Source organism: Equus caballus, chromosome 1 (assembly GCF_041296265.1).
Source record: "Equus caballus isolate H_3958 breed thoroughbred chromosome 1, TB-T2T, whole genome shotgun sequence".
Lineage (NCBI taxonomy): Eukaryota > Metazoa > Chordata > Mammalia > Perissodactyla > Equidae > Equus > Equus caballus.
This window is the reverse complement of record NC_091684.1, coordinates 26,800,011-26,819,789: the sequence shown is the minus strand read 5'-3', so window position 1 is coordinate 26,819,789 and position 19,779 is coordinate 26,800,011. Positions and strand designations below refer to the sequence as shown.

Genomic DNA, 19,779 nt, shown 5'->3' with positions numbered 1-19,779 from the left:
TTGTTTCATTAGCGCTGAAGGAGCCATCTCATTTGGAGCGTCTGCCTTCCAGTCCTAACAGTTCTGTCTCATCACCTCCCAATCATCCCACATGAGTCTGACAGCACTTTGATTTTAGGTGAATAATTCAGTAGCCAATTCTCTGTATCCAGAGCTCAGTGTCACATTAGCGACTGGCTTCAGAGCTCTATATCCTTTTACTTAGTTGGCTTTCTAGAATGACATGGATGGGAACTGTCAGGGAGAGATAGAGAGAGAGATGAGATAGAGAGAGAGAGAGAGAGAGAACCTAGTTATTCTTGTGGCTGGAAGGCTTCAGGTAGTCCTGTTGGTTTTGCTAGATGTAAACAGATGGCTTTGGTGAAACCCCATGAATGTCAGGATCATGTGTGAACAGGTGAAACTTCCAGAAGTGTGGCTATTGAGATATGATTTATGCTCACAGCCAAATTAGATGATAACCATAAACATCTACGACAAAACTGTATAATTGTGGAGGCAGTGACTAAAGAATGCGTCCTGCCATCGTATTACAACTTCATACCGCCAGGAACACTTCGAGAGATGCCCATCCCTCAGGCCCCACCTAGAACACTGCTTGATGGGCTTTTGGGTGCACAGCAGTTGTTACCATCTATCCTGGGTGAGACAGCTCAGGTTTATAGCTGCTAAATGCATTAGACCCAAGGTATTTTGTTGATATTAACATTTGCTGCCAATGTCTAATGCCACATCTTGTTTACAGCCCATAAATTTATGACATAAGGAGACCACTCAGAATTTTGATATATTATGGAAAAAACACCCAGCAATGCCAAACGCACGAATGGTTTTACATTTCCGACAGATGCTTTTACACACCGTTGGTTGCATTTTAATATAACAGGGGTTTCATTTTGTTCTGCTGCTGGATTCTGATCAGCTCTTGGCACTTAGGAACAGGGACGTGAATGTTGCACATCTGGGAAAATAAAAGTTTTATTAAAGAAAGCATGAGCTAAACAGATATTTTATTGCTGTCTTCACTGTTACCTTAAATGATTATAGAATTAGAAAGGCTGGTTCTTTGCTCTCTTTCCTAACAGGCAATCCCCCAAAGTAGTAAATATGAGACTAGATCTTTCCTCAATAACTATTTCCTTTTGCTTTTTCCTGGACAAAAATATATTTTACGAATGAACAAACAAAATGCCATAAAAGAAACCCTTGGTTTTTGGTAGCTGGCTGCATTTAGTGTGTGACATTACATGTCTGTTACTAGGTGTATAGTGTCTTCTACTGTTTGGGTAAGTTGGAGGTATAGAATTAATGACTCGTGCTTCTCATGGAACAGAGGCACACTCTGACCCTGAGTTGGGTTATTTCATAGGCACTTGTGAATACGGGGTTTTCTATCATTCCAGTGACATTTCTGGGTGGGTGAAGGTGGCAGTTCCAATAATTCCTTGAAGGAAAAAATTAGTACTTTTTCACTGTCCTTTCCCACCTAGAAACCACTGAAAAGTTGGAGCCTAAGTATCGTCTCGGCATCTCCCTTGCGATTCCCAGCCTGGGTGAAAGCAGAGCTCCTCCTCCTGTTTTTTCTTTTTGTGCCAACCTGGTCTATAATACCACTTGTCCCTCCTATCTGGGCATGGGACCTCTCAAAGACAGATTCTTCCCTGAATGTGATTAGCTCTGTGGCTCCTCATTGCATCCTCTCTTCAGTGCATGGCATACATGGCTCTTCCCAGGCTGGCTCAGCTATTTCACCAGCCCTGCATCCTGCTCTTCCCTACCTAACACTCTAATCCAGCCATGCTAGATGCTTTGCTGTCTGGTGAACACATCAGGTGCTTTATAGTTATCATGCCTTCCTTCTTGCAAGCCTTACGATCGAATACCCTCCCCTCTAAGACATACCCCTTCTCTTTGGAAATAGCTGTCAGCTGCCATGGCCATGGCTGGTTCTTCCCTCTAAACGCCAGGCAGAAATAAAAACTCATTCCTGTGTCTTCCCATGTCCTTTTTCACAGAGTAGATAGCATTTCCACGCTAGTGCAGTTGGCTGTATGTGTCATTTCCAATGGATGCTGAGTCCCTCAAGTCTTACTCTTCTTCTGTATTTGACTTGGAACTATTAAGTGATGACAGCAGAGGGGGCACAAGCTTCAGAATCAAAAGATCTGGGTTGGAATCTCAACTCTGCTACTTACTACCCGTGTAAACTTGGGTGAGGTAATTTGCTTTACTCTGTCTCTGTAATTGCATTTGTAAAATGGAGATAAGAGTAGTTATGCAAAATGCCCAGTATCAATGCCTGGGTTATTGTAGGTCACAAATATACTTGTGGAATTGAAGAAATGTGTCCTTTGATGAGAGGAATTTTCCTTCTGAAACTTGCCAGTACATAGCACCCTTTCCCCATCACACTTATGATTTCCATGTAACCTCAAGAGCCTCAAGACCTGAGCTCTCCCAGGAAGCCTGCCTGACAACTCCAGTCCTCTGACCTCCTATCACATCAATTCACTGTTGTGTGATAGTAAAGATACTGAAACATTATTGCCTGGACTTGTTTATATTTGCATAATATGTATTTCTTATCTTCTCATCTAGATTGGAAGCATCTTAGGAATAGGATCTGTATATCTTTTTATACCATGACATCTCTTCGATCTCATCCAGATGTTTTCTAAGATAGACACTTGGTTGTTATCTTTATTAATTTAATTTTTGCTTACAACGGGCCTTATCTCTGCAGTTGATGTGCTGTTAGGACCATTATAGCAGTTGGCACATACGGAGGCTCCTCCCTTCCTCACCCCACATCCTCCTCTGCACTATTCTTTGTGAATTTTCCCCATGTTTAGCTGGTAAGAGAAGTGCTGCTGAATATCAATGTGGCGCCTGCTACCCATCTATAGAAAACCGATGGAAATCCCTCAAGGGCACAACTCATAGACTAAACATGATCTTGTTAATGTGCCTTGCTGTCTCTTTAGGGACTTGTGTGTGCGTTTGTGTGTTAATCTTGTTTTGCTTGTGAGAGTGATCAAACCGTGTTAAACAAAACTGCAGAGGAACGTGTCAGAAGCAGGGTTGTACGTCCAAATCCAGACCCTGCAGTCCTAGTTTGTGCTGTTACAGAGTGAAATTTGTCTGCATCTTTCACTGTTCATTAGGCCGAGCTGCAGAAGCTGAGACAACAAGCCCTGGAGACCAAACACTTCATTGAAAAGCAGGAAGCTGAAGAGAGAAAACTCCTGCGAATCATTGCTGAGGCTGATGGGGAGAGGGTGAGACAGAAGAAGGAGTTAGACCAGGTGGGAATGTCTCCTCACTAGGCCTACAGACCCCGTCAGCAGACACAACTCTTCACGAGCCCTCAGTCTTCTCCAAGCTCTTCCATTCAGTCTACTGGAGGAACAGCAGCAGAGGTCTAGCTCTGTTGATTAGTTATGAAATATTCATTCATTTATTCACGTCATTTACAAGCACTTTCTATGTGTCAGTCACTCCTCTAGGCACTGAGGATACACTGACTGACAAGAAAATAAGGTCCCTGTCCTCAGGGAGCTTACATTCTAGTATGATATAATTGCTCATATGTAGTTGCAAATAATAATTACATAATTTGTGGTTAGAAACTTAAATGCTTTGAGAGATCTGGCAGGTTAAAAAAAGAGAGAATTTGGCTAGTGTAAGACAGCAAGGAGTGGTGGAAGCTAGCCCATCATAAAGTCATTCAAATGTAATCATTTATAAAATACTGAATTGGAAAAAACCAAATCAGCAAACACTTATGGGTCAAGGATTGTTAGATTATTATTATTATGGATTATTTGTTGAACTCTTTCTTTTTCCAAAGAGACTGCAAACTCTCACAAGAGGAGTCCAGTGTTGATTGTCTAGCAGGCCATTTCCAGTGCCCCGCCCTCTGGGTGCCTAGCACATGTGGGCATTGGATAGATATTCCTTGACTGAATGAATGCTGTTGCCATGATGTAAAGTGAGACCATTAGTCCCCTGGTGGCTATGCCCTTCCTTACCTTTCTAGGTCATCAGCGAGAGAGATATCTTGGGGTCACAGCTTGTTCGGCGCAATGATGAGTTGGCTTTGCTCTATGAGAAGATCAAGATCCAACAATCTGTGCTGAATAAAGGCGAGAGCCAGTACAACCAGAGGTTGGAGGACATGAGAATCCTCAAACTTGAGATCAAGAAGCTTCGCCGGGAAAAGGGGATTCTTGCCAGGAGTGTGGCTAATGTTGACGAACTCAGGTAATAGGAGTGGGTGAGGAGTTCTCGGAATGACTTTGTGTTCCTCTTGTTGGTCATTGAAAGTCTTCACAAGTTGTATTAAATAATTTTTTCTATGTTGAAATTATTAGCAAATAATGAGAACTTTTCCATAATTCGCAATCTGCATGGTGTCCATTGTCTGTTACAAAAAATGAACTGGTTTCCTTTCAGGGGAATATACGAGAGTGCAAAAAGATCTGAAAACTTTATTCTGGATTTTAAAAAAGAAATTTCAAGTCAAATCACAAACACAAACTAGTTACAATTCAGAAAAAAATTTCCCCCAATGAGCTCTTTGGAATGCCTTTAATAAGGCAGTAGGCAAGAGATGGAGCATCAATATTTAAATTTAATCCTGGTAACATTTGCACATCTTTTTCTTGGAATTATACACAGAATGAAAAGAGGGGAAAAATTTAATTTTATCGCTATTTGAAAACTCTGCTTCCTTAGAAGGCAGCCAAATTTTACATCTCACTCCTGATTTGTCTTCTGCAGCTTTCCCTTTGCTTAGTGTGCCTTCTTCTTTCTTTAAATCTTATGTTATGCAAGATCTATTTTCCCTTTGGGAAAACATCACCGTGTTTTATATAGGCAATTGCGGGAAACCTAATGAGAGGTCTGGTGTTTTCTCAGTAGCTATCCTTATTCCCCGCAGACTTGTAGATGAAGAGTGTCCTTGACCACCTTGGGACAAGGACACCATTTAGATCTGCTTCTTAAATTAATTGAATTAGAAGATAGTTTGGATACTTAGATGCAGTGAATGTATTCAGGAATAGCAAGGGAAGTTGCCACTATCAAGGATGGATCAATACTTTTTTTTAGAGTTGCTCGTATCTGAGATGATGAAAGTAATACAAATTCATTGTAGAAAATGTGGGAAATGCAGAAAAAATATAAAGAAGAGATTAGAAAATCACTCATAAGTTTACCACCCAGAGACACCACCATCGACATTTTGGAGACAAATGGATTCATTCTAAGTAGCTATTGAATGTTCTCAAAGACCATCACTAAACTTGCCAGCCATGAGTTATTTTTATTACATCCACAAAGGACCAAATTCTACCCATTCTTAGTCAACATGGCTGGTTTGACCTATTATCTATTGATCTATTATCAACAAATAAATTTTATTTTTTCTTTTCAATGGGAAGACAACTTAATAAAGATATTGGAGGCAAGCAAGCATGAATATCAGTCACAGCGTTGCCAACTACAAGCTGTGTGACCTTTGGCAAATCACTTAACTTCTCTGAACTTTAGACGTATAGTTAAAATTAAACACAAAAACAAACATAATGTGCCTAGCAGAGTCTAGTACAAAATAAGCCATCAAGGATGGCCACTAAAACTCTTGCCCTCCTCTTCTAAGGACACTCTAGAAAATCAAAGTGTTAAAAATAGACTTTTAATTCTAAGCAGCTTGTTCTGAGCTCCGCTGAGTGAACATCATGCAGTTAATTCTAATGGTTTGTCTTGCTAATGAGGGGAAGTTGTATTATTGGTTTAAATGAAGCAATTAAGTAAAAGAGATGGCTTAGTATTAGTAATCTGCACACCCACAGCAGACGAGGATAGATAACAACATCCTTAGGCTGGTGTCACTGTGAGTGCTTGCCCCTTCTCCACCTCCCAACAGGGCATCTCGTTGAATAGGGTGGCAGCCAGCCCACCGGGTGCTCTGGATGGCTGTGGCACGTCACCTATTAACTAAGGACTCCCACAGATTTTAGAAGTATGTTTGAACCAGTGCTAGCTCTTCAGGACTTTTTCAGCCATCTGTGGAGTTGTGGAGCATGAGATAAAATATCACTTCTAACTCAGTGTTTCTCAATCCTGGCTGCACGTTGGAATTACCAGAAGACTTTAAAACCTGTGAAACCCAAGCCATGTGCTAGACCAATTAGAGCAGAATCCCCGTGGGGATTGGGTGCAGGCAAACGTGTGTTGGCAAAGCTCTCCAGATGGTTCCCAAGTGCAGTCAGGATCGCCTAAGCCATAATATGTTGCAGTCAGGTGCCATGCCTGATGGCAGAATGCAGATTGTTCTCCTGCTGTTACTATAGAGACATTTAGAAACATTAAAAAGTATATTGAAATTCTCATAATTCACCCCCTCCCTGTTCTTTCCATATACTTCTAAATTCCTTGGGGATCCAGAGTCATGATTCTGAAGCTCTGGCGATTTTTTTAAGCTACAGCTGAAGTTGGAGCCCTGAAAGAATTGATACCGTCTGTGTCTTGCCCAGATTAGCAGGCCGGGTCAGTGTTCACAAAAGTCTCCCTAATTCTAACTTTCGTATAAAGTGTGGTGTGTATGCAACCACGTGAAGATATGGTGTTCAGATGGGCGGGGAATTCCTGTGCAAAAGAAAGTTTGTCTTGTTCAGACAGGAGCTTTTCCACATGCAAAGAGACTTCTTGAAGGAGAGGACGCGATGCCGGGCCCTGGAGGAGGAACTGGAGAACCCCATGAACGTGCACAGGTGGAGGAAGCTCGAGGTAACATCGGCAGAGCCTTCCTCCCAGCTCACATCTCTTCTACCCCCAAGGCTTCCTACGTAAAGCACAATAGGAAGCGTGATTTTATTTAGTGCTACGCAAACTGTCACCTCAAATGGAAGGCGGGGTCAGATGGAAATTGGGTTGTTCCAGAACTAGACAGTTTATGTGAGTTTTGTTTAAAGTCTTAGACACAATCTCGTTTGTCTGAAGAAGACCCAGTGAAAGCTGTGAACTGGCCTCACCAATAGACATTTATTTTTCTTGTTTAGGTAGCTTTTGGTCAACCTGTTATCCTGTGACTGCCTGTTAGTCTTGGACTGTTAATTACCTTTAGCTACATTGGCCGTCAGCATCTTCACCATCTTTCAACTGGTATTTGCATCCTTTTGTTTCCTGCAGGAAATAGGGCGTTTGTCAACTAGCCCTCCTTTTGAAGGACAAGCACTGTGTTAGTGAAACCCTTTCTCTTAGGATCTGGGGACACAGCTAAAGTCCCATTGATAGGTGATAGATAATAAACTTCCTATTTTATTTTATGACTTCCTAATAGACATTACCACCAGGACTGAAGAAAATAATTAAAGACGAGTTCTGCTTATTCAAGAAAAAGATGGCACCTTCTATACTTGTACCCGGCAATGTGGGTGCCAGAAGGGGCTTCGACTACATGAACAGTTAGGGCATTGAGAGAAAATAAGTATGTGATTTAAGAAAGAGCAGGGCAAGGGACAACATCAGCCAAGTAGGTTGTTGTTTTTCATTTTTATTTTTTCCTTTTAATGAAGAAAACACTAAGAATAATGCATGATAAACTGTTATGTAAACATGAGGCCTGAATTTTAACATCCATTCTTGCCAAATGAATGTGTGCCACATTTGGTCCCGATGTATGGATATCGGTTGGCTGTGCTTAGTATTTCCTAGGCAAAGTCAGAGTCGATGGAATGTCTTTTCCCCCCATCTTTTGGACCCTCATTTTGGACCCTTCAAATGCCAAGAGTGGTGTCGTTTACTAAACTTATAATAATGTGGATGTGTCTGGGGAAGTGGAGCTGAAGATTTTAAATTCGTGTACTGTCACATTAGTTTATTCCATGGGTTTTCAAGCAGATCTTTAAAGTTTCCAATTCCATGTCAATTTCTATTAAAAATTAGAAAATAGAGACTCTGGGAGGCAGTAGAAAATTATTTCGCTGCTGGATTAATTCAAAATGTCAGTACAGTTGAAAGTGAAGCTTTGGCTCAAAGTCTACGGGATGAATTATCAATTTCTAACTGTACATCTTGTTTGAACTGCACACAGCTAGCTATTGAAGGCGCATCAAAACTTTACAGATTGATAACGCCATTTGAGAGGGAAATGCCAGGGTCGTGTTCTGTTGCCAGTTCTGAGCGGGCATCCACATGCTAGAGACCGTCCCCATCATCGCTGTAATGCGTCTTCTTGTTGACAGTTAGCAAAGGAGAATCCTGAGACTGAATGAATTAGGGAATCCGTCTCACTCCTACGGAGACAGAGATGATGTAGGGAAAGCCTCAGAGAATAGTAATTAAGACCCACAGGCTTTAGAACCAGGTATGAATCTGGGCTTAAATCCAGCTCTGACCCTTACCAGTGTGGGTAAATCACTTAATCCTCTGAGCCTCAGTTGTCTTATCTGTCAAAGAGCAGATAAGACACACAGTCTCATGGGGCTGTGGTGTGGCTAAAATTTGATAACGTATGAAAAGCACTTAGCATAGTGTCTGGATGGTGGCGGAGAATCAGGTATTATGCTCAGTAGCTATCATCATTGTTGTTGTTATTATTTCCTCTAGTGGGATAAACGTATTCACTTTCAATATATTTGCTAACTAGGGCCGATAGATAAAACATTAGCCAAACGTCAACCTGTTTTGATGACCATCCCATCTGTTACACTTTTTTTTTGTTCTCATTCTCTCTGCATTGGGTCTGCAGGTTTGTGATAGATTTTCATGAAATGATAATTATTTTGCATAGGGACTCCAGTGCTTTGAAACTGATGATATCTCAGCTGCTTTATTTTGTTCCCCTTGAACAGGCCAGTGACCCCAGTACCTTTGAGCTGATACAGAAAATTCACACCCTGCAGAAGCATCTCATCAGCAAGACGGAAGAGGTGGTTGAAAAAGAGCTGCTCCTTCAGGTAGCATTTTCATTTTCTGTACTCAGTGAACAAGCATCTTTTCTTAGCAGCACCCTCTCCAGGGCTGCTTTGTAGAATTACTTATTTGGCAGCGTTGCATGTCCCTTCTTTAACTGTAGGTGGCAACAGTGACTCACACACAGAGAACAAACAACCTGATTAACTGGTCTTTTATGCTGCCCTCACCCATATTTCAAGAATTCTGGAAAATTAAGTTCAAGGCTAGACCTACTGAATTGGGTAATATGAGCTTTTTTCTCTCACTGCTCTACAATTTTATTTGTCAGATTCTTTTAAATACTTTTCTTCATGTCTTCATATAATGCGAAATGCTATGGTTTTGATTTTGAAAATAAGCTTTTACATAGAGCGCAAATGATCTGTCCCCTTGAAGATTTGTGAGAATGAAATGGAAGGAAAGATTTCTTTTTGAGGATTTTAAGCAGCGAGTTATTCTGGAGCGAGTAGGAATGGTAACTTCCTTTTAGGCCTATGTCTTTGCAAGGACCAATTGTCAGCTCCATCAGCAGCAGCATCATCATCATGCCAGCTGTGCTGGTGGCTTTCCCTACCTTGTCTCAATCCCTCTACATAGTTCAGAGGGATGGGATTGTCACCCCTAATCAATGGATGAGGAAGTTGGGCTCAAGGAGTTTAGTGTGGATAAGAATGGAAGTCTGGTGTTAGATGGCCTGGGTTGGAATCTGCCTCTGCCAATTTGCAGCTATGTGAGGTTAACTTCTCTGCACCCGAGATTCTTAATCTGTATTATGGACAATAATAGAAACTGTGCAAAGGGATGTTGTGAGGATTGAAAGAGCTTAGCGTTATGCTTGGCACATAGTAAGGGTCTAACACATCTTAACAATTATTCTTGTTATTTCTAAGTCTGAAGCCCATAATCTTAACCACTAGGTTACCATTAGTAAGAGAAGAAACTGCCATATATGAGCAAGGGGCATTTGCCCCTTCTTTTTTACGTTCTACCTTAAAAAAGACATTTTCCCTGAAGTTGGGTATACAGGACTTACTGTATACCAAGCTTATGAGAGCATCCCTATACTGAGTGGCCAGTAGGGACTTTCCTCTTCTCTTAGAGGTGAGCATGGTGGTTGAGAGGGCAGACTTTGGAGTCAGAAAGATCTGGTTTTGAATCAACTCCAATGCCATATAGTTTCATGACTTGGGGTGAATTACGTAAATTCTCCAGACCTCAGCTTCTCCATCTGTTAAGTGGGGAGGGCAATATCTAGTTTCATCACGGGTGGAAGATACTCTTGTCAGAGTGGATGATGTGGACGTCCTGTTGTAAGGATGCCCAGTTAGTGCGTGGGCACTGAGATCCGGCAGTCCAGGCTTTGAGCTGTGGCTCCATCAATGCCACCTGCAAGTGACTTGCCCAAGGCCATGCAGCTGGTAAGTAGCGGAGTAAGGACTCAGTCTAGGCAGTTGGCTCCAGAGCCCACACTTTCTGCCACTTCCACCTGCCTCTCCTGTCATTATCACTTTGTTAGCTTTAAAAAGAATCAAATTTTGTGTTTTGCCAAGCCTCTCTATTTTGTTTCATATTTCATTGACTGCTCTAACTTTAAGATTTCCTTCCTTCTACGTACTTTGAGTTTATTCTGTTCTTTTCTAGCATAATATTGGTGCTCAGTTCATTAATGTTGAGTTTACTTTTCTAATATAAGCATTTACGGTTATAAAATGTCTTTAAATAATTTCTTTAGTTCCTTCCCACAGGTTTGGAAATGTAGTATTTCCATTTTCATTTAGTTCTAAATATTTTCTATTTTTGGAATTATTTCTCCTTTGAGAGTAAGTCTTAAAATATATCCAGTATTTCTCCTATGGTAATTAAAAATACAACTCTAAATTTCCAAGTATATATATATTTAAGTTATTTTTTAGTTATTGATTTCTCGTTTTTTTGCATTGTCGTCTGTATCGTACCGATTCTTTGGAATTTGTTGAGACTTGCTTTGTGAATAACTAAATGGTCACTTTTTATAACTGATGCCTGTGTGCTTGAAAAGAATACGAACTCTAAATGTTCGAGATTCAGGAGTCTATATGATGTTTCATCAAATCAACCTTGCTAATTGTATTGTCCAAATCTATATCTTTCCTAATTTTTTTGTCTGCCTAATCACTGAAAAAAAGTTTGGAGATTTGTGTTTCTCTCCTTGTAATTCTGTCATTTTCTGCTTTAAGTACATTTTAGATTATGTTCATAAGGTGAGTAAAAGGTTATGATTTTTATTCCTTCCTGGTGAATTGTTCCTTTAATATTAGGCAAGAACCCTCCTTAATCCTTAATGCTTTTACTTACAAATTGTCTGATATTAATATAGCTGTACAGCGTTTTTTTTGCATAATTTTTCTATACTTTTAAACTTTTGATGTCCTCATATTTCAGATGAGTCTCTTGTAATTAAAAAAAGTCCAATCTGATATCTGTGTCTTTTGACTGGTGTATTTATTTATATTTACTGATAATTTCAGGTTTATTTCTACCTTCTTATTTACTATTATTTACCCTAATTTTTTTAATGCTCGAACAATGTCTGCCTCTGCTTTCTACTGGGTGAAGTTTTCTTTATTTCCTCCTGTCAGTCGCTTTTCTCTCATTACTCCCTATTCCCTTTTTCCTGGTTTATTTTTTCTGAATGGTTACCACTACTCAATGACTCAATGTAATCCTCTCTCTCTCATGGATTTCCTTAAAAGTTTAACATGAATAGTTGACCTCAAGTCTAAACAAATCTAAAGTTGATCAATATCCTTATCCTTCTTACAAACAACACAGGGACGTGGAATGCTGTGACTCCAGTTACCCCTGCAGTCCTCCCAGTGTTAGTCATCATCATCATCATTCTATAGAGTCAATGAATTATTTATTCAGATTTACCAAAATATTTATCAGTTCTCGTTTTCTATTTCTTCATGTCTCCAATTCCTTACTTCTAGGTTCCATCTCCTTCTTTTTGAAGTGCATCCTTTCATAGTTCTTTCAGTGGTAAATTTTTCAATGGCCAACAATCTCCTTTACTTGTCTAAAAATGTTTTTATTTTGGCCTTACTTAGAAATGATTAAGTTCAAATCCTATTTTCTATTTGTACTTTGAAGATGTTAGTCCTTTGTGATAGCTTCTAATGATGCTATTGAGAAGTCTGCTGTCAGTCTAATTGTTATTACTCCTTTTTAAGTATCCTGCCTTTTCTTCTGTTTGATTGTTAGAGCTTCTCTCTGTCCTTGGTGTCCTGGAGTTTCAGCACAATGCATTTGGTATGAATTTAGTTTTAATTACTATGCTTAGGACTCACTGTATTTCCTGAATTTGAGGATTCCTGTGTCTTTGAATAGTCTCTCCTTTATTCTTTGTTCACTCCTTCTAGAACTCTCATTAGCTCTATGTTGGATTTTCTCATTCATCCTTCCTATCTCCTGACCTCTTTGATATTTTTCTTCTCTTTCTCTCTTGTGTTACATTTTCTCAGCTTTATCTTCTTGTTCTCTAAGTTTTTCTTTAGGTGTGCTTGCTTATCTGCTAATAGTCAATCCACCGAGATTTTTATTTTCAATGATTTTATTTTTATTTTCTAGAGATTATTTTTCACATATGACTGGTCTTTGTTGATAGCATCTTGATCTTTTATGTTTTTATTCCTTTCTTTATGTCTGCAATTAATTTAAACATTTATTTTATAGTCTTTATCTGATTGTTCCATTATGTGAAGGTCTTGGAGGTAGGTGTTTCCTGTTGTTTATTGTGACTGCTGACCTTCATTCATGGTGGATCTTTTTCCTTTTGTGTTGTAATTTTGGATTGTGAACTCAATTTCAGAAAGGATTGATTTATGAGACTTGGGAATGGTCCAGGTTGAGGGTGTATCCCTTCATTTGTTTCTGCCAGGTGCCCTAGGAGATATCACTTGCTTAGGATAACTTTTTTATGGTTCACTTCTCATGTTGGGGCTTCCTGCACCTCTGGTTAATGTACATCAGACCCACAGACCTTTGTGATGGAAGATCTATGGATACAAATTCTACAGTTAGCCAATTTTTTTTCTCACCCAGAGCCTGGGGGAGAGAGTTAAATTTCCTCATGGTCTTCTTGTTCCAGTGGGTGGATTTCTATCTAGTGTGTCTTTCACTGAGAGTGTAACTCTTTGAAGTCCCTAACTTTATGTGGAGGAGGCTCAGTTGCCAACTACCTGCTTTACACAGGTCCAGCACCTCATCTGTTATCATTTTGTGGCCATTAACATCCAAGCCCCTTGTTCGGTGAGTCCAGCCGCTTGTCCCAGCCAGCCCCCAAGGGATAGCTGCAATATCTATTCATTGTTCTCACATGCAGTTTGCCCTTTGATTTTGACATCTGAGGATCAAACTACTTGCAAACTCCATTTTGTGATTAAAAGGATGTGTTGTTTTAATCAGCACGTTCAATGCTTTGAGAACTTTAGTCTTCAGGTTATTTATTCTGCCATATTGCCATAAATAGAAATTTCTTGTCTGCTATAATCCCTAGTTTTATCATCCATAAAATGGGGATAATAATAGAACCTACGCAAGAATCGAGAGTGTTAGGTGCACATAAAGTTTTATCAGAGTGCTTAGTTATCATTAACAATGTTCTCACGAACATTATTTTGATGATGATTATTAATTATGTTAATTCATATATTTTAATTATATTAACAATATATATTATAATAACAATAATTATTACTGACAATATTAACACCAAGCAGATTTTTACAGGTCTCCAAAGTTTAATATCCTGCCTCACTGCCCTTTATCCGATTCCTCGTTTAAACTTTCTTTTGGATAACTGGGCTGCCCTGTGCCTGCTGTGCCTTTCCTCCTGGATCTTGCATCTCCCCCCACAATAAGCCTTGTTATCTTGGTGAAGCCCCAGGTGCTCCACAGGATTTGACAGTTCCTCAATTTCATCTGTTTTATTAAATTATTTGGGAAATTCTCTGCACTCACAACAAAACATTTTGCAATTAGGAAGATTTCTGGTTGAATTCTCCTGGGTATCAGAATGTTTTCTTAAATGACTAATCTGTTACATGGGGATGAAGAGACCCCATCGTTTCCCGGCAGCACCTATGGGGGAAGCCTATTTCCCCCACACTAGACTGTGAGCTCTTTGGGGAAAGGCACTGCATAATTCATCTCTCGAACCCCCCTGCCTGATACAGTCCCAGGCACATAGTAAGTACTAGGTCAAGATGGACAGGCCCTCTGCCTGGGCAACTCCTACTCACCCTTTAGGCCTCGGCCTAAATGCTTTTTCATTGGCCGGGGCCCTCTTCCTAGGTTGGGTCTCTTGGCCCACGTTCCCACACCTTGACTTCTCTTTCATACCACTTGTCACACTTGTAATTAACGAAATAATTGTAATTGTGTATTTAATGACTCCTGCTGGGCCATGAGCTTCACAAAGGCGGTTCCTGTGTCTGTCTTAATGATCATTTCATCCCTAGTTTCTTGCCCACAAGTGACTATTTGTTTAGTGACTGATTAAATATTGGAAGAATGGTGGTTCTTCAGTAAGTGGTATGTCTTATAGGCATTTAAATTCTGTCTTTGAGCTCTGAGAGGTTATGGGAATTATTCTTCTTGTTGCCTTTGCATTTGGTTATTAACTTCTAGCTTTGCAGGAATCTGGAATTTACTGTGGGTTTATGGATCTATAAACTTGATGCAAACTGTCAGTGTCCTTTTTGTGAGCCGGGGCAGTCTGATTCATGTGGTAAGCTCCAAGTTCTCCCCTTGCTCAGGGTTAACATGAAAATGGTTCATGAGCTTGGCTTTACAGCTTCAGTGATAAGATGAAGAAGTCTGTATCCTTGCCAGGATTGGAGTCTAAGGCATGGGTGGGAAGAATTTCTTTTCTTTTGCTCACCGGGCTAGTCTCCCCCTGAAGGAATCAAGGGCAATAGAAACATCCTGGTGGCCTCTCCTTTCTGTTTTGGCTCCATTTATTCCTCATCTCTCCTGAATCCCTCAATATTAATGAATTGTTTTTTTAAAGCATCTGTAGGACTAGGCAGACGTATGTGCCGTGAGTAACCGCTCTCCATTACCCAGGTATCATTATATCTTCATCATCATCATTACCATCATCAAGATGGGATTCCAAATACAGTCATGTATTGCTTAACAATGGCATACATTCTGAGAAATGCGTTGTTAGGCGATTTCATCATTTTATGAACATCACAGAGTGTACTGAAGGGGAACAAAATTTGCCACCCCCAAATGTGTGTCTTTAACATGAGGATTATTTTAGGCTGATTATTTTTAAGAAACAAAAGACTCAGGAAATTTTTCTTGTTACCTTCCCCTTAACTGCCTAAAAGAATTCGGATAAAAAATGCTATCTCAGGAAATGAGCTATCACCTTAGCATAACATGAACTAGGTGGTAGACAGGGAGGAACCTAGAAAAGCCTGTTTGTTGGGTTCCTCTCTGTGTTCTTCTGTTTGTGTGTGGCCTAACACCTGTTTTCCAAAAATTTGCTCTTTTTCACCTATCTGTGAGTTGCCTTTCTTCTCTTTGAAGTCCCCGACTCTTCCCAGCCCCCACATAGCTGAGGATGGTATTTAAGGTGAGGGCTTTGGCCATTTTGGTGAGTTATTCAGTTTTCCTTGGTTTTTCCCATGTATCCATATTATTGTTTGTTTTTCTCCTGTTAATCTGTCTCAAGTCAATTTAATTCTTAGACTAGCCAGAAGAACCTAGGAAAATTTCTTCCTCCCCTACAGTACTTACACAAACCTCCATGGTATAGCCTACCACACACCTAGGCTATATGGTACTAATCTTATGGGACTACTGTCACGTATGCAGTCCGTGATTGACTGAAATGTTATGTGGTGCATGACTGTAACGGCGTAAGACATGATAGCATTAGAGTAGGAAGCACTAACCTTTTGCCAGAGGCACTTAAACACACAAGGAACATCCACAGCAGCTGGGACTTGTTTGTTCCAAGTGTTTGAATATGGGGTAGCAAGCTCAAGTACACTCACCCTCAGGCAAGTAACAAGAAAGAGCAGAGTGAACTTTGTGTATCACAATTATAAATGGCAACGGATAGGGGCCTCAGAGGCAGAGGCAAAAAGGAGTGGTGGGGACTGCAGCACATGAGGGACTGTGGGTTCCATCTTTAGGAAGCAGCTAACCCTACCCTAACTAATTGCATGCTTATGTCATCAAATCTTTAATTTTTCAAGAATAGTTGGACATGTGGGTTTTTGTGTTCACTATACTGAGTTTTAAATATTGGCACACACATTGCATAGGCTTCCCAGAAACAGATCTGCCAACTACCCTTGACCCAGAGGAGGCTAGTTTGTAACTTCTAGCTTCAAAGCCTGGGGGAGAAAGAGATTTAAAGGAACAGCAGCAGCACAATCAGCTTCGATTGTTTCCGTTTCTTTGATCTAGTCCTTTGTTATGATTCCCTGATGGAAGTGCAGAGCACAGGAATCAAAAGGGAAAGAGGAGATGGGGAGGGAGCGGGGAGGAGGCTGCAGGTGGTATGTAATGATGGAGTATCAGAGGTGAATAAGGCTAGGTTCCTCCACAGAGGCCAGCAAAGAGGTGAGGAAACCTGGGGTGTGTTTTGTGGGGCAGCCGTGGGTGGGCTTAATGAAAGATGCACTTTCTTAAGATATCTTTTCCCCTGCTGCTGATGCCTCTGCCTTAGTTTCATTTTACAAGATTTCTAAAACAGAAAAGGACTTCCCTGAATTGTTGATGAGGCCAAGGCTTGCCTCCTGGCCCTCAGATGCATGTGCAGCACATGCATTGCTGGCATCTGCTCACCTAACAGTTACTGAGTGCTGCCTACGTGCCAGGGCATGTGGGGTTCCAGTGTAGACGAGACCTGATCCTGGCCTTGACAGACCTCCTCTTTCCACAGCCAAAGTGCGGTGTGACAAGGGCTGTGATTCCGTACAGGATGCTTTGGGACTCTGAACAAGACTTTGGGGTGGTCAGGGTCTCTGTTTAGGTTCCCCAAATCAGAGACTAGGCTTGGGTTCTGGAAGTTTGGGAGGTGGTCTCAGGAAGCTGGAGTGAGGGAGACAGAGTGTGAGGCAGGGAAGAGGGAAAAGTCAGTAAAGGGAGGGAGAGATTGGTGACCACTGTGGACGTTTGAGTGCCAATGCCACTGGAGTTCCTCTGAGGAACACGGTGAAACCACTGCAGAATTGTCCCATCAGGGGAAGGGAGGCTGGGACATTGTTCATTGATTCCCATTCCCCAGTGGTTGAAAGTTGCCCTCGGGACGTTAGGCTGCTTTTGAAAACACACTGAAGGAACTTCACTTGTTTCCACTTTCACTTCTGTGGAAGCCCTGGCCTGATGCAGAAAAACTGACTCCTCGTGTCCGTGAGGTGGAAGCTGCCAGAGTGTTCCAGGAAATGATGGCCATCTCAGTGCAGCAGACATTTCAGCTGCAGCTGAAATTTCTGGGCAGACTGAGAAGATGAGGCTCAGGGCACTAAAAGTGTCTGCTACAGGAGATGAGCTTTCCTGATGGATCCTGAAGACCGTCAACCAGTAGGCCCCTCCCTCCTAGCCCCTTACTCAGTTAGCATCTCACTTGAGTGGTAAATTGCCAACCCAACTCTAGAAAAGGCAGTGGCCATTTCCCCAACCAAGTTCCCATTTGGCCTTACCCCAATCCATTCACCTACTGCCATTCCAGTTGATATTCAGTAATCAGATGAGACGGTCAGGTAGTACTGTGGTTCATTTGAAAGATGGCGTCCTGATTTTGTTCTAATCACAGCCATCCTTTCCTGAGTGCTCACTGTGTGCACGGATCTCGGGGAGTGAACATACGGCAAAAAAAGCTCCCCACATGATGGGGGTGCAATGTCCTGGGATTCACCTGAGAAGATGGTACAATTTGGGGGAAAGGAAACAAACTTGACCTCCTAGAGTGTTAGCAGTGGATTATCTTGCCCAGAATGTTCATTTTACAGAGGAGAATACTGAGGCATTTCCCTTACTATGTAGAGTAGTGACATATTCTTAGGAGGGTTAATTACTTTTTGGGCTTATGATCCGTGGGAGCGCACTACATCATGAAGCGTGAGTGACACTCTGAAATGAACTAACCGAGAAAACTGCTTTGGCGTAGTTCAGACTTGTGTAGCTTTAGGATATTGTCATGTGCATTCTCAGTTGTTTCTTGTGCCTAGAGGTCTGGGGAACGGGCATGTCCCTCAGATAAATAAATGATGAACTGAGCTGGAAATGGCTGCCTCTTTATCGGCATCTAGTCCTGCCCTTTCAAGGTGAACTTGTTCTCTAATTTAATTTTATGACTGACTGGATGCAAGTCTGGTTTACTTAACTGTAAAATGGCTTGAGTGATTGGAGGGTTTGAAGGGATCTCTGCAAGTTATTCGCTGTGCAGGGGGAACAAACTCATACGGCACATTTTTAAATAATTCTTTGGTAAGAATCTTCCTTTTTCTTCATCTTCTGATTATCTTACATTTGTTGAACGTTTACAATGTGTTAGACGTTGCTCTAAATGCTTTCTATATGTATTATCTCATTTAATCATCATCACAGCCCTATGAGATGAGAGCTATTACCTGACCCCTTTACAGGCAGGAAATATGAGGCACAGAAAGGCTGAGAGACTTGCCCCCATGGCCACACGTCTGGCACCTGAGGGAGTCATGAGTTCAGCGGCTCCAAAGGCTCTTCACCACAGACAACCGTGGTGATGGACTTATCTTGTGCTGACTACCTTGGTCACTAATGGGGAAAATCTCATTTCTCACTGCATCCAGAGCCTCGTTACTCGAAGCGTGGTCCCAGGACCAGTGGCGTTGGCATCTCCTGAGAGCTTTTTAGAACTGCCGAATCTCAGGACCTCCCCAGGCCTAATGAATCAGAAGCTGCATTTTAACAGGATCCCCAGGGCTTCAGGACACTGGTTCAGTCAGAAAAGCACTGGGGGCCTAAAAGGTGGTCACCCCTTTCTTTACTCCAAAGCAAGAGCTGTGGTTCAGGAAGGAACCCCATGGCTCCTGGTCACTAGGCATGTGGCCTTGCCTAGTTACCTAACTTTCCCACACTTCGGTTTCCTTCTCTGAGACCTGGAGCTCATCATCTCATCAGCATCCTTCAGTTGTCGTGAAGATGAAGGGAAAGAATTGCATAAAGCACTTAGCAGAATGCCAGTGGCCATGAGAATTGGCCAGTGCTCAAAAAAAATCATCATTTCTTGTTTGGAGCATGATAACCTCACTCTCTGGTCCTCTGCTCCTGAACTCTGGGGACCGAGATCTAGGAGGAAACTGATAAATGAGTGCATTCAGGGTTGAAGGCATGTTTTAGGGCCCCACAAACTCTCAAACGCTACTGATGTTAGCATGAAAAGTGTAGAGTGTCCTTTTGTTGATGGAGACATGAAAGTCCTTGATCCCGTTTGACGGTAGCTTGGATGGATTTGGCAGAAACTGCAGAGAGTTTTGAAGAGTGGAGGGAAATGGCGGTAACAGCTCATATTTATTGCTTGCCGAGAACATGCACAGCTGCCCGGTGCTAGAGCATTTTGCTTTCACTGTGTCCACAGGAAAACCAGATGAGGTCGATGCTGTTACTGTTTCCATTTTACAGAGGAGGGACCTGAGGCTTCAAAACAAAACTTGCCCAAGAGTTAACAGCTAAGAAATACCCAAGCTGCAGTGATACACCAGGGTTTGGTAAACGATGGCCTGCAGTGGGCCATATCTAGCCCGCGACCTGTTTTTATGTGGCCCGCAC

At 41.5% G+C, this 19,779-nt stretch overlaps 1 protein-coding gene across 1 annotated transcript in view; it reads left to right on the top strand.

The window, feature by feature from the left end:
- CFAP58 (cilia and flagella associated protein 58) overlaps positions 1 to 19,779 on the top strand; it is a 96,603-nt gene that overhangs the window by 38,661 nt on the left and 38,163 nt on the right. The window contains exons 12-15 of the mRNA XM_005602246.4: positions 3,165 to 3,305; positions 4,040 to 4,263; positions 6,681 to 6,792; positions 8,859 to 8,963. Of these exons, the coding sequence (XP_005602303.1) occupies positions 3,165 to 3,305; positions 4,040 to 4,263; positions 6,681 to 6,792; positions 8,859 to 8,963 (582 nt within the window). The remainder of the gene's footprint in view (positions 1 to 3,164; positions 3,306 to 4,039; positions 4,264 to 6,680; positions 6,793 to 8,858; positions 8,964 to 19,779) is intronic.